Source organism: Bubalus bubalis, chromosome 20 (genome assembly GCF_019923935.1).
Source record: "Bubalus bubalis isolate 160015118507 breed Murrah chromosome 20, NDDB_SH_1, whole genome shotgun sequence".
Lineage (NCBI taxonomy): Eukaryota > Metazoa > Chordata > Mammalia > Artiodactyla > Bovidae > Bubalus > Bubalus bubalis.
In genome coordinates this window covers 38286163-38300284 of record NC_059176.1, presented here as the reverse complement: position 1 = coordinate 38300284, position 14122 = coordinate 38286163, and the positions used below count along the sequence as shown (strand labels likewise).

Sequence of the window (14122 nt, the reverse complement as noted above, 5' to 3'; positions counted from 1 at the left end):
CAGGGACGGGGGAGCCTGGTGGGCTGCCGCCTATGGGGTCGCACAGAGTCGGACACGACTGAAGCGACTTAGCAGCAGCATAAATATGCAAAAACATTTTTAAAAATAAGGTAGGCTTGTGTTCTAAGAATCTAGTAGAATAATTTGAAAAAATTTTAGATTCAATACATCTTGATTATCCTACAATTGAAAGGCATCATTATACTGAGAAAATAGATCATAGAAGAACTCACAAATATGGAATGTGCCACAGAGGAGTTAAGAGTGTAAAATGTAGAAACTGATGGAATGGGTTCAAATCTTGGCTGTGTTACATACTAGTAAGGTACATAAACTCTCTCTACCCTAGTTTCCTCATGAAGATAATAATAATGCCTATAACATCAAAGGGTTGTTATAAGAAGCACATTAATCTATGTATTTAGTACAAGTTAGACACATAATATGCTATACACATTTGTTAAAAGTTGTTACATTAAATTTTTATATGAAGATAAAACATAATATCCAAATCCTGAAAAAGTAGATTTATAACTGAAATTAAAAACAAAAAAATAAAGTTATACATGCTGTACCTGTTTTGATGTTTTATGAGTGCCTTGAATTGTCCTCTTTGATTTTCCACCAGTTTGACATTTAGATTTTCCTTAAGGCAAAAATAGATAAATATAAAGATCAACAAACAGATAATATAAAACTGAGTTATGCAAATCTTCCAGGCATACTAACACCTAATCCCCTTCTACAGACCATAGACTAATCTATACATGGTGGAAACAGTGGCAGACTTTATTTTCGGGGGCTCAAAAATCACTGCAGATGGTAACTGCAGCCATGAAACTAAAAGACGCTTACTCCTTGGAAGGAAAGTTATGACCAACCTAGACAGCATATTCAAAAACAGAGATTACTTTGCCAACAAAGGTCCGTCTAGTCAAAGCTATGGTTTTTCCAGTAGTCATGTATGGATGTGAGAGCTGGACTACAAAGAAAGCTGAGCGCAGAAGAATTGATGCTTTTGAACTGTGGTGTTGGAGAAGACTCTTGAGAGTCCCCTGGACTGCAAGCAGATCCAACTAGTCCATCCTAAAGGAGATCAGTCCTGGGTATTCATTGGAAGGACTGATGTTGAAGCTGAAACTCCAATACTTTGGCCACCTGATGTGAAGAATGGCCACCGACTCATTGGAAAAGACCCTGATGCTGGGAAAGATTGAAGGCGGGAGGAGAAGGGGACGACAAAGGATGAGATGGTTGGATGGCATCACTGACTCAGTGGACATAAGTTTCAGTGAACTCCGGGAGTTTGTGATGGACAGGGAGGCCTGGAGTGCTGCAGTCCATGGGGTCGCAAAGAGTAAGACATGACTAAGCAACTAAACTGAACTGGCCAACATGAACTACAGATATAATAAAAAAACAAATTTCCAAGGTACCAGAGACTGTTTTAATTGACTGGCTTTCTTAGAACAGGAAAAAATCAGATGGTCTGACGATTTAAAAACAAAGCCAAATAAGTGATACCCTTCAACTTACATACAGCTCTTTTGAAAATACGTTTTGAATTCAAATTTTATTTTGACAATAAAATTAAGAATACATTTTTTAACACTTAAAAACTCAGTATTTCCTGGTCACTATGCTTGACCCCCCAAATTGTATGTAATTATTTTATAATGTTAGGTTAATCATGTTCCCATTATGGCTTGCAATTGTAATTATCTTTTATTTTTTTGTCTGGCTATTGATTTTGAAAACTGATAAATATCTTTCATTATTGTGATTCTGTAATTATTACTCACTTAATACCATTGTATAATGATGGGACTTCCCTGGTGGCTCAGACGGTAAAGCGTCTGCCTACAATGCGGGAGACCCAGGTTCGATCCCTGAGTTGGGAAGATCCCCTGGAGAAGGAAATGGCAACCCACTCTAGTACTCTTGCCTGGAAAATCCCATGGACAGAGGAGCCTGGTTGGCTACTGTCCATGGGGTCGCAAAGAGTCGGACACGACTGAGCAACTTCACTATAATGATTGGTAAATGGAAAAATAATAGAATTCTTTATCACCAAAACTACCACTTAATAGAAAAACCTGTAATCACTTTTTAAAATCGAGATGCATATCAGATCATCTTGGAAATTTTTGAAAAATATAAATGCCCAGGTATTGTTTTTCCTTCACTAGAGCTCCAGATGTGTTTTTAAACAACTGGACTATATGAGGATCTTTACTTTTATCCAGTTTGTTTCACTTTTTCTATTTCATATTCAGTGCTCCCATTTCATTTAGTTTACATTTTCAAATTTCTCCCTCTTTTTTTATGTTCTTTCTGAAGCCTTTATCAAGTGTAGTAGAAAAGCTCTTATATAAATAATATGCATAATATATATTTTATAAAACTTAGGAATTTTTGCCTAACAAAAAATTTGTGACATTTTGATTCCCCTTGTTTTTGCTGTTCAGTTGCTCAGTCATGTCCGACTCTTTGCGACCCCATGGACTGCAGCACGCCAGACTTCCCTGTCCTTCAGCATCTCCCGGAGTTTGCGCTAACTCATGTCCATTGAGTCAGTGATGTCATCCAACCATCTGACCCTTGTTGTCCTCTTCTCCTGCTGCCATCAATCTTTCCCAGCATCAGGGTCTTTTCTAACAAATCAGCTCTTCACATCAGGTGGCCAAAGTATTAGAGCTTCAGCTTCAGCATCAGTCCTTCCAATGAATATTCAGGACTGACTTCCTTTAGGGTTGACTAGTTTCATCTCCTTGCAGTTCAAGGGATTCTCAAGAGTCTTCTCCAACATCACAGTTCGAAAACATCGATTCTTCAGCCTTCAGCCTTCTTTATGGTCCAACTCTCACATCTGTACACGACTACTAGGAAAACCACAGCCTTGACTAGACGGACCTTTGCTGGCAAAATGATGTCTCTGCTTTTTAATATGCTGTCTAGGTTTGTCATAGACTTTATTTCAAAGAGGAAGCGTCTTTTAATTTCATGGCTGCAGTCACCATCCGCAGTGATCTGCGGAGCCCAAGAAAATAAAGTCTGTCATTGTTTCCAATGTTTCTTGATCTATTTGCCATGAAGTGAGGGGACCAGATGCCATTAACTTAGTTTTTTGAATGTTGAGTTTTAAGCCAGCTTTTTCACTCTCCTTTTTCACCTTCATCACTTGTTTGACTTAGTATAAATAGAATGCTAGACTTCTAATTTAAAAATTAGATATGCAACAAGCAACAAAGGTTAACTATATAGCACAGGGCTTCCCTGGTGGCTCAGACAGTAAAGAATCTGCCTGTAACGCAGGAGACCCGGTTTTGATCCCTGAGTCAGGAAGTTACCCTGGAGAAAGAAATGGCAACCCACTCCAGTATTCTTGCCTGGAGAATTCCATGGACAGAGGAGCCTGGTGGGCTACAGTCCATGGGGTTGCGAAGAGCTGGACATGACTCAGTGACTTTCACTTTCACAGGGAACTATATTCTGTATCTTGTAACTTATAATGGAAAATAATTTCAGAAATAATATATGTGTATAACTGAATCACACACAAAAAAAGAATTCTACTTTTTGAAATTTAGTAATATTTACCTTTTTGTCAGTTTTTCTAAATGTTCTATGGACATCTAACTACAATGGAGAGGGTGGGAAGATTTGGGAGAATGGCATTGAAACATGTAAAATATCATGTATGAAACGAGTTGCCAGTCCAGGTTCGATGCACGATACTGGATGCTTGGGGCTGGTGCACTGGGACGACCCAGAGGGATGATATGGGGAGGGAGGAGGGAGGAGGGTTCAGGATGGGGAACACATGTATACCTGTGGCGGATTCATTTTGATATTTGGCAAAACTAATACAATTATGTAAAGTTTAAAAATAAAATAAAATTAAAAAAAAAAGAGATACTAAATTTTAAAGATGTTTGTAGAGGATATAAGATTAATATAAATTAATACAAATAGAAATCTATTATAAAGTATTAATGAGATAATTTAAGATGCTCCTATTCTTATTTTTTTGTATTTGATAAAATATTCTCAGAGAAATGTTAATATGTCTCACTATGATTATATATATATTTAGCTTTTCCCTTATATTTCTTTTGATATTTGCTTTATGTATCTTCTTTCTTCTGATTTATGACATCTATCTTCTTTGTGGATTGTACCTTTTATCATTAAAAATTTCATCTTTGTTTCATTTAAAAATAAATTAAGTAGAAAATAAAAACTCAGTATTTTGTTTTAATTTATCTGATTTATGAAATATAGTTTCATTTTGAAAAGGGAGATTCTTGGTTCTTTTGTATTTCTGCAGTTAGAGCTTTCTCACTTGCTCTTTTTAAGAAAGACACTACTGTTTTATAATCATTCTATTCTTGAGAGTTATTCCAAAACAGGAGTAAAATTCTGTAATGTACAACAGAATAACTTTCCTTTCTGCAAAATAATTTTGAACCAGGACAGGTGAAACAGTAAGAATGAAGTGAGCCATAACACCTACTAACACTTTATCTGCACATCAGTGGACCTGTCTCACTGTTCTACTCTTTACTCCCCTACACAGCTGTTTATTTATCCTTTCATCATAGAGAAGAATGTACCAGAAGGCTTTTTAGAATATCCATTAGAATAATCAGCTTAAAACAAGTACCAAAGGAAACAGGAATAAAACAAAGAACAGAAGAAAACTTTTAAAAATTGAATTATTAGCCTCAGAAATATCTGCATACAGCCATAAAAGAATGAGCTATTTTTTTAAAAAGCAAAAATAAAGATTATGCTGTAAGTGGCAACATTTTAACAATATAAAATAACCCTTTTTAAAAATAATGATATTAACATTCTTCCCTTGTCATTATTATAGATATTCAGAAAGTTCTAGTTCTCTATGCTCTTATTTTAGTTATTTTGCAGTAAGCATATATGAAGCTTTAAGATTGTACTGGCCAATATTTTATATACTTACAGGCAGTATAAGGATATACATAGATATACTGATTGGAGAAGGCAATGGCACTCCACTCCAGTACTCTTGCCTGGAAAATCCCATGGATGGAAGAGCCTGGAAGGCTGCGGTCCATGGGGTTGCTAAGAGTCGGACACAACTGAGCGACTTCACTTTCACTTTTCACTTTCATGCATTGGAGAAGGCAATGGCAACCCACTCCAGCGTTCTTGCCTGGAGAATCAGGGACGGGGGAGCCTGGTGGGCTGCCGTCTGTGGGGTCACACAGAGTCGGACGTGACTGAAGTGACTTAGCAGTAGCAGCAGATATACTGATATATGATTCATTATTATTTCCTTTTATTTTTTTGAGTAGAAGCAATTTTAATAATAACACCTTCAGATTACTTTGAGAAAATAAAACTTAATAAAATTATAACACAGAGCAACCATAACATATTTTTAGGTTTCATGCTACTTTTGTACTAAATAACACTGCCATATTTTTCAATCAAAAAAATGAAGTAATAGTAAGCTCTGTAGGAAGATTTTAGCTAGTACAGAGCTAAATTTAAAAATAAAAATTTAACTTCCCTTCTATTTAATAGTTTTTGTGATTCAAAATAACCACTCTCTAAAAATATCTAGGAAGACTGACAATGAGAAGCTACTAAGGAAGGACTGGTCCAAGCTGATATTTTAAAATACCATAATGCCTATATAATTAAAATAATGTGGCACTCACACATGAATTAGATTAACTAGTAGAAAAAATATAAGTACACATGAAAATTCAATCTACAATAAAGGTGGCATCTCAAGTAACTAGAGCAAAGACAGACTTTATAGTAAGTGATCCTGGGACAACTTGTTATCCATATTGAAAAAGATAAAATTAGATCCATATATATATAAGAATAAACTGAAAATGGATCAAAGTTATAAATGTAAAAAGATAAAAATAAATTTAAAAATAAGATTTTAAAGAAAATTTAAGTTTTAAAATTTAAGTAAAACTAAAGTGTAAAAAATGCAAACATAAAATAAATAAAGAATATAAACTTAGGTGAATTCCTGTATAGCTTGAAACATCCCACTGTGTAAGGATATTCTCAGAGAGTAAGAATATGGCAAGTAGAAATGAGCCAGCTTAACAGATCTTCAACTAGACAAATCTAGAAAAAAATTAACCCTCAAAACAAGAGTGATGGATTATAATTCATTAACTAAGTAACCATGAGTCTATAAAAGCTTTCTAAAATACATAAAAATGCTTTTTAAATACAAAGGGGGATAAGGAAAGCTCTTCCTTACACTAGAATGTTAACTAGCAAAGAGTAAAGGAACAATGGGACTAGCACATCACCACTTTGTAACCACCAGAGCAGCAACTTATTAAATTTAGAATTATCAAAGGAAGCTAAAAGCAGTGGGTAGACTATCTCAAGAGAAACAGGGTATTTACATATTCTAAAACTATCTTACCACAAATTACTAACTACAAAAGAAATAATTTGTTACTTAACAGCAGAGAAACTTGGGCAAAACCTTAACCAAGTGACTAAAGCCGACATCACTAGCAACAAGATAAACCAACATCATGTGCTCCTATGATGCAATGAAAAGAACACAACGTAATTTTTGTAGTTGTTGTTGTTGTTCAGTCGCTCAGTTGTGTCTGACTCTTTGCAACCCCACAGACTGCAGCACTCCAGGTTTCTCTGTCCTTCACCATCTCCCGGAGTTTCCCTCCTAAAATACATAGCTAATCTAACCAGGAAAAAAAAAAATCATACAAATCCAAAGCTGCAGTACTACCTACCCTACAAGCCTTCAGGAAATTTCAAAGTGAGGTCTACTTTGGCACACTCCAACATCCTGTTTCCTGCATCCCCTATTCAATCCTCTAGATCTCCAGGATCTAGGCGAAGCTGACACTGCTAGACAGTGAACTCAACAGACTGAAGACAGAAGACACTTTTTCTAGTTCAAATAATAATGAGAACTAAAAGAAATGCGTTTTATTTTCTAAACCATTACATCAAATTGTATCTAATCACGGTAAATACAATGAGTTTTTTAAACCTATATTATAAGAAGGATTTAATAAAAGAAAAAAATCTAAATCCCTATAACTTTTAAAAAAACTAATCTACTGGACTTTGCTAGTGGTGCAGTGGAGAAGAATCCACCTTGCAATGCAGAGGATGCAGGTTCCATCCCTAGTCTGAGAAGTCTTACAAGATCCTATATGCTGCAGAGCAACCAAGCCCACGTGCAACAATTACCGAGTCCACATGCCCTGGAGCTCGGCGCTGCAACATCTCTCGTGATGCAATTAAGATCCTGTATGCCGTAACTAAGACCAAATAAATAAATGAATATTTTTAAAGAAAACCCATCTGCCAGTCATAACCACACACCCAATTTCATCCCTGTATGAATCTGAAACTATGTCATTTACATTTGCATGTTAGGTAAGATTTAAAAAGCAGTTAAAAATTATTTCTGATTTCATACATACTAATTGCCCACAACTTCTAACTGTAAACAGTTTTCAGTCCGCCTACTGTTCAAGACTAAATATATCTTCTAATTTACAACAAAAACGAAACTTTTTAAAATACATACCATCATCATCTTTGCTTTCCAGTGGAACACTCCAAGCTATTAGGTTTCTTGCTGTGCGACCCTCCTCTGCAACTATTCTCCTTACTTTGTCATGACTATTGGAGCGCTGGAATGAAGCCTGTGCACAGATAAGAGAACATGCATTAGTCTGTTAGTCAACATACAAAATATAGTTGGCAAACAAATTCATCATTACTCTTCTTTTCTCAGAAAGAAAACAGTTAAAACTAATTTGGGATCGGAAAGGTGCTTAAACAGAAATAAGAGTAAGGCACAGATCTTTTTCAGTTCTAAAATCTTACAAGACTGAATTTTACAACTTTAAAAATAAATCATTTTAAGAATAAATTCAACCTAAGATTTAAAAAAGTGTCCTAAGGAGCACAAACACTGCTGTGACCCATTTCAGCACCACTCCTCACTATGTATCAACAGGTTAAGATATAGTTTTTACAAACATGCTACATATTTCCTTTGAAAGCTCTCCACAACATAAAATGTTTTTCAAAATGTCTATTTTTTCCCTATGGATAATGCTAAACTAAATCTTCACTCAGTTGTAAATTTCCACTGCATAATTTTATCTCTAAGTTATTGAGAATCTAAACAATAATTCTTATAAACTTACAAATTTAAGTTGCAAAATTTAAAACTCTGTCCTCCTGCACACAATGTTGTGTGTGTGTGTGTGTGTATGTGTGTGTGTGTGTGTGTTCTTGCTTTCTCTAGTCCCAAACAGCTGAAAGCAACACTAGCCTACAGGTTCAGCCGCACCAAGACCCTGGGCAAATGGAAGCCAAGTCCTATTAGCAAGTCCCAAAATCAAATTACCTTCCCACAAATGAACACTATACCAAAATAGTCCACTTTTGTAAGCCAAGAATCTATGAAAATAAAAGAGCTCTAAAGCATGCCTATGAGCATAAGGATGCAGCCTCCTTGCCCAACCCTAACTCCATGTGGACAATCTACTGCCTTCTGAAGAGAGTCCCCTACTAGGTCCAGCACAAAATCCTAGTCCAACATTAATGGTGTGTTCATCCTCTCTTCTGGTTATTGCCAATCTAAACTCTTAGCATCCTTGGAATCCTTAGGCAACAACACATTTACTGGGCAATTACTATGTGCAAAGCACCGTATAAGACGCTGAGAAGAATACAAAAACATATGGTAGTATGATGACAGAGGGTGAGATGGCTGGATGGCATCACTGACACAATGGACATGAGTTTGAGTAAATTCTGGGAATTGGTGATCGACAGGGAGGCCTGACATGCTGCAGTCCATGGGTCGCAAAGAGTGGGACACGACTGAGCAACTGAACTGAACTGAATTAATGCTGTGCTGTGCTTAGTCTCTCTGTCATGTCCTACTCTTTGCGACCCCATGGACTGTATGTAGCCTGCCAGGCTTCTCTGTTCATAGGGATTCTCCAGACAAGAATACTGGAATGGGTTGCTCTTTCCTTCTCCAGGGGATCGTGCCAACCCAGGAATCAAACCGGGGTCTCCTGCACCGCAGGTGGATTCTTTACCAGGGGAGCTACCAGGGAAGCCCATATGGGCTTCAGATCAGATCAGATCACATCACATCAGTCGCTCAGTCGTGTCCGACTCTTTGCGACCCCATGAATCGCAGCATGCCAGGCCTCCCTGTCCATCACCAACTCCCGGAGTTCACCCAGACCCACGTCCATCAAGTCAGTGATGCCATCCAGCCATCTCATCCTCTGTTGTCCCCTTCTCCTCTTGCCCCCAATCCCTCCCAGCATCAGTCTTTTCCAATGAGTCAACTCTTCGCATGAGGTGGCCAAAGTACTGGAGTTTCAGCTTTAGCATCATTCTTTCCAAAGAAATCCCAGGGCTGATCTCCTTCAGAATGGACTGGTTGGATCTCCTTGCTGTCCAAGGGACTCTCAAGAGTCTTCTCCAACACCACAGTTCAAAAGCATCAATTCTTCAATGCTCAGCCTTCTTCACAGTACAACTCTCACATCCATACATGACCACTGGAAAAACCATAGCCTTGACTAGACGAACCTTTGTTGGCAAAGTAACGTCTCTGCTTTTCAATATGCTATCTAGGTTGGTCATAACTTTCCTTCCAAGGAGTGAGCGTCTTTTAATTTCATGGCTGCAGTCACCATCTGCAGTGATTTTGGAGCCCAGAAAAATAAAGTCTGACACTGTTTCCACTGTTTCCCCATCTATTTCCCATGAAGTGATGGGACCGGGTGCCATGATCTTCGTTTTCTGAATGTTGAGCTTTAAGCCAACTTTTTCACTCTCCACTTCCACTTTCATCAAGAGGCTTTTTAGTTCCTCTTCACTTTCTGCCATAAGGGTGGTGTCATCTGCATATCTGAGGTGATTTGTATTTCTCCCAGCAATCTTGATTCCAGCTTGTGTTTCTTCCAGTCCAGCATTTCTCATGATGTACTCTGCATATAGGTTAAATAAGCAGGGTGACAATATACAGCCTTGACGTACTCCTTTTCCTATTTGGAAACAGTCTGTTGTACTTGTCTTCAAAGAATTAACAGTCCAAATTAGAGAACCAAACCCATAAGAGCAAAAGATAACATATGGATTAATCAGTATGGTATCTAGTCTCCAGAGATGCCCCACTTCCCCTCAATAAACTACTCCTCCTGATGTTCCTATCTTTGTATAATCCCCTCCCCTATAACCTGGCTCTGTGACCCACTTTTTTGACCTATAAAATGAGGTAGAAGTGACACAGCTAATTTCTGAAAATAGGTCATAAGAAGCTTCACAGTCTCTACCTGGGTCTCTTGGAATGCTCCCTCTTGGGATATTCACTCTAGAAATCCAGTCATCAAACTATGAGAAGCCAAAGTTACCAGGAGAGATGCCACATAAGGGTGGCACTCTGTCTGACAGCCCCAGCTGAACTCCCAGCTGACAGGCAACATCCACTGAGCCATCCTGGACATTCCAGCCCAGTCAAGCCCCCAGATGACTGCAGCATCCCAGCATCCCAGGCACCCCCAGGCAGAAAAACCACCTAGTCAACCCACAGACTCAGGCCAGATAACAGGAACTATATATACGTACACTAATCCACAATATACACATCTGTATTTCTGTATTTATCTGTATAGAGATATTGAAACTCAAAGATATTGAACCTCTCACTCAATCCTACACCACAAGTTCATTTTAGCCTTCCCCCTTCCTTATTTGTAATTTATTTCTCCATTAGTAAGAAACCCAGCTCTTATCATCTAAAATATATTTACTTATCTGTTCAATTCTAATATATATATATATGTAGTTTCAGAAAAAGGCAGAAGGGGGGCGGATTCCCTGGCAGTCCAGTCCAGTGGTAAGGACTCTGTGCTTTCACTCCTGAGGTGGGTGGTTTTAGTCACTAAGTCGTGTCTGACTCTTGCAACCTCATGGACTGTAGCCTGTCATGCTGCTCTGTCCATGGGATTTTCCAGGCCAGAACACTGGAGTGGGTAGCCATTTACTTCTCTAGAGGATATTCCCGACCCAGGGATCGAACCCAGGTCTCCTGCACTGCAGGCAGATTTTTTTTTTTTTACCAATTGAGATACCAGGGAATATCCTTCACTGTCAAAAGCCTGGGTTTAATCCCTGGTCAGGGAACTAAGATGCCACGAGCTTCGCTGTGCGGTCAAAAAATATTAATAAAAAAAGTTTCATAACTGCTAACCCATATCTCTGTGAGAAACTCATTTATTAGCAAGATTATATTTCTATGCAGGTTTATCTTTAGCCTTACAGGATCCAAAGTACTGGATTTTGTGTTTTCCTTAATTATTTAAATTAGTTGTTTCCTTCATTGAATTGTTATTTTCCTTAATTACTTAAATTGGTTCTTCTCATCTTCACCCTTTCAGTGTGGTTACATTACATACTTACATTACTCTTTATGTTTTGGGTTCTCCTCACCTACTGGTTGATTTTAATTGCTTGCTTATTTGGGAAATATGTGAAAGAAATGCAACAAACGGTTCTCAAACAAAGGAACTTATTAATGAGAAGTATGACTTTGAAAATTGGGAAAGGAGTATGTCAAGGTTTATACTGTCACCCTGCTTATTTAGCTTACATGCAGAGCACAACATGTAAAATACCAGGCTAGATGAAGCACAAGCCGGAATTAAGGCTGCCAGGAGAAATATCAACAACCTCAGATATGCAGATAACACCACCATTATGGCAGAAACCAAGAGGAACTAAAGCTCCTCTTGATGAAGGTGAAAGAGGACAGTGAAAAAGCTGGCTTAAAACTCAACATTCAAAAAACTAAGATCATGGTATCTGGTCCCATCGCTTCATGGCAACTAGATGGGGAAACAAGGGAAACAGTGACAGACTTTATTTTCTTGGGCTCCAAAATCACTGGGGACAGTGACTGAAGCCAGGAAATTAAAAGATGCTTGCTCCTTGGAAGACAAGCTATGACAACCTAGACAGCATGTTAAAAAGCAGAGACATTACTTTGCCAACAAAAGTCCGTATAGTCAAAGCTACTGCTTTTCCAGTAGTTATGTATGGATGTAAAGATTTGGACCCAAAAGAAGGCTGAGCATCAAAGAATTGATGCTTCTGAATTGTGATGTTGGAAAAGACTCTTGAGAGTCCCTTGGACTGCAGGGAGATCAAACCAGTCAATCCTAAAGGAAATCAACCTTGAATATTCATTGGAAGGTGTGATGCTGAAGCTGAATTCTACTATTTTGGTCACCTGATGCTAAGAGCCAACTTGTTGGAAAAGACCCTGAGACTGGGAAAGATCAAAGGCAAGAGGAGAAGGGGATGACAGAGGATGAGATAGCTGGATGGCATCACCGACTCAATGGACATGAGTTTGAGCAAGCTCTAGGAGATGGTGAAGGACAGGGAAGCCTGGTGTGCTTCAGTCCTTTGGGTTGCAGCGAGTCGGGCACAACTGAGCAACTGAACGACAGAAATGCCTTTGAGAGAAGAAAAAAGTCACTATATGCTAGGGCAGGGGCTCACAAGCAACTTCTATAATAAACAATCTACATTTGAGAATAAGCTGTAACCATGATACCTTTTGCCTTTAAGTACTTCAATGTGTATTTCATATATCTAAAAGATACTCCCCCATATAACTATACTATGACTATCAAATCAGAAAATTATCACTGATCCAAATTATCTAAATTACAATAATTATTTAAATTTCACTAACTGTTCCACTAATGCTTTTGACAGTATAAAGGGGACAAGAGATATAAGCTCAATTATTTCAGGAGCTCTACAAACTCCTAGCAAGACAAATACAAATATAAAGAAAACCATGCTGAGACTGACCACAGAAAAACTGATGATAACCTGAAACACAGGGAAAAATTTTAAAGCATACAGAAGAGAGGGGGAAAGTTCACCTTTAAAGAAGCAACAGCACAATAAGATGGGCAGCTCTGCATTGTCCAGACAGTGAAAAAATAAATAATCTATAATAAATAAATCAGTCACTTATTACTACCTATTCGGTAGAATAGTAGGGTCAAAATCTTGACTTGAGAGTTCAAGAGAATGTTGAATAAGAACATGGAGACAGTAAGTATTTTAAAAAAATACTTTGAGTATTGTAATAAAGGTGAACCAAGAAAGAAGAAAGCATAAATGAACAGAGAAGGTTTTTTAAATGAGTGCCAGCGTATTTTTATGCTGATGGGGATGATCCACAGAAAGTGAAACTGAATATATAGGGAAAAAGGGAATAATCAAAGACAAATCTGTGAGTAACAGGAATTGAATTTCAGAATACATAAATGAAACAACTAGCTCAAACTATTAGGAAAACAAAGACTGTTCTCTTCCACTCTAATACTGTATTATAAAGTTAACCCAAATTTTCCTCTCAAGAATAACTTTTGATATTTTTAAAATAAACACCTGTATCTACATTTCTTCACTACTCTGACTTTACCCTGGATATACATATGACATCTACTTATATGACTCATAAGCTTTCACTGAAACTCATTAGTTTGTGAACAATGTTCCAGCTCCATTCTGTGCAAAACACTTGAATCATCGCTTTTCTATTCCCATATTTTCCAATCAATGTAATATCATAAAATCACTTCCTTTTGCTTAAAGACATCTCCCAATGATTATTAGCTTTATATAACTTAGGTTGGCATTTATCATTTAGATTATCTAAGCATTGTTTTAACCAAGAAGTATCACTATTCTTTTCAGGCCAGATGACTCTATGTCAGTAGGTCACCTACTTTTCATCTCTTTTTCAGATAATTCTCTTATGCAATCAAAGAAAACTGTATAGGGAAATATGCATAGACATATATCAGATCATAAAATTTACTATCATGTTCTTTATAACTCAAGAGTTTTCATAAAATAGTGAGTTTCTCAGAACTAAAATGACCACAAGATAGCAATGTTGTAGTACCAGAAAACTTGAAATCTAATATTTTCTTATTCTATAAACATTTCAGTTCTACTACAAATTATGAGGTTAGTTCTTTTATACTTAGTACAC

General features: G+C 37.4%; 1 protein-coding gene across 7 annotated transcripts in view; it reads right to left on the bottom strand.

Annotated features, from left to right (window-relative positions):
- Positions 1–14122, bottom strand: part of SCAPER (S-phase cyclin A associated protein in the ER) — a 414652-nt gene that overhangs the window by 369275 nt on the left and 31255 nt on the right. For all 7 annotated transcript variants that reach the window (XM_044933045.2, XM_025271386.3, XM_025271383.3 and 4 more), the window contains exons 3-4: positions 7592–7709; positions 576–646 (exon numbers count right to left, since the gene is read on the bottom strand). In XM_044933045.2, coding sequence (XP_044788980.1) covers positions 576–646; positions 7592–7709 — 189 coding nt within the window. The remainder of the gene's footprint in view (positions 1–575; positions 647–7591; positions 7710–14122) is intronic.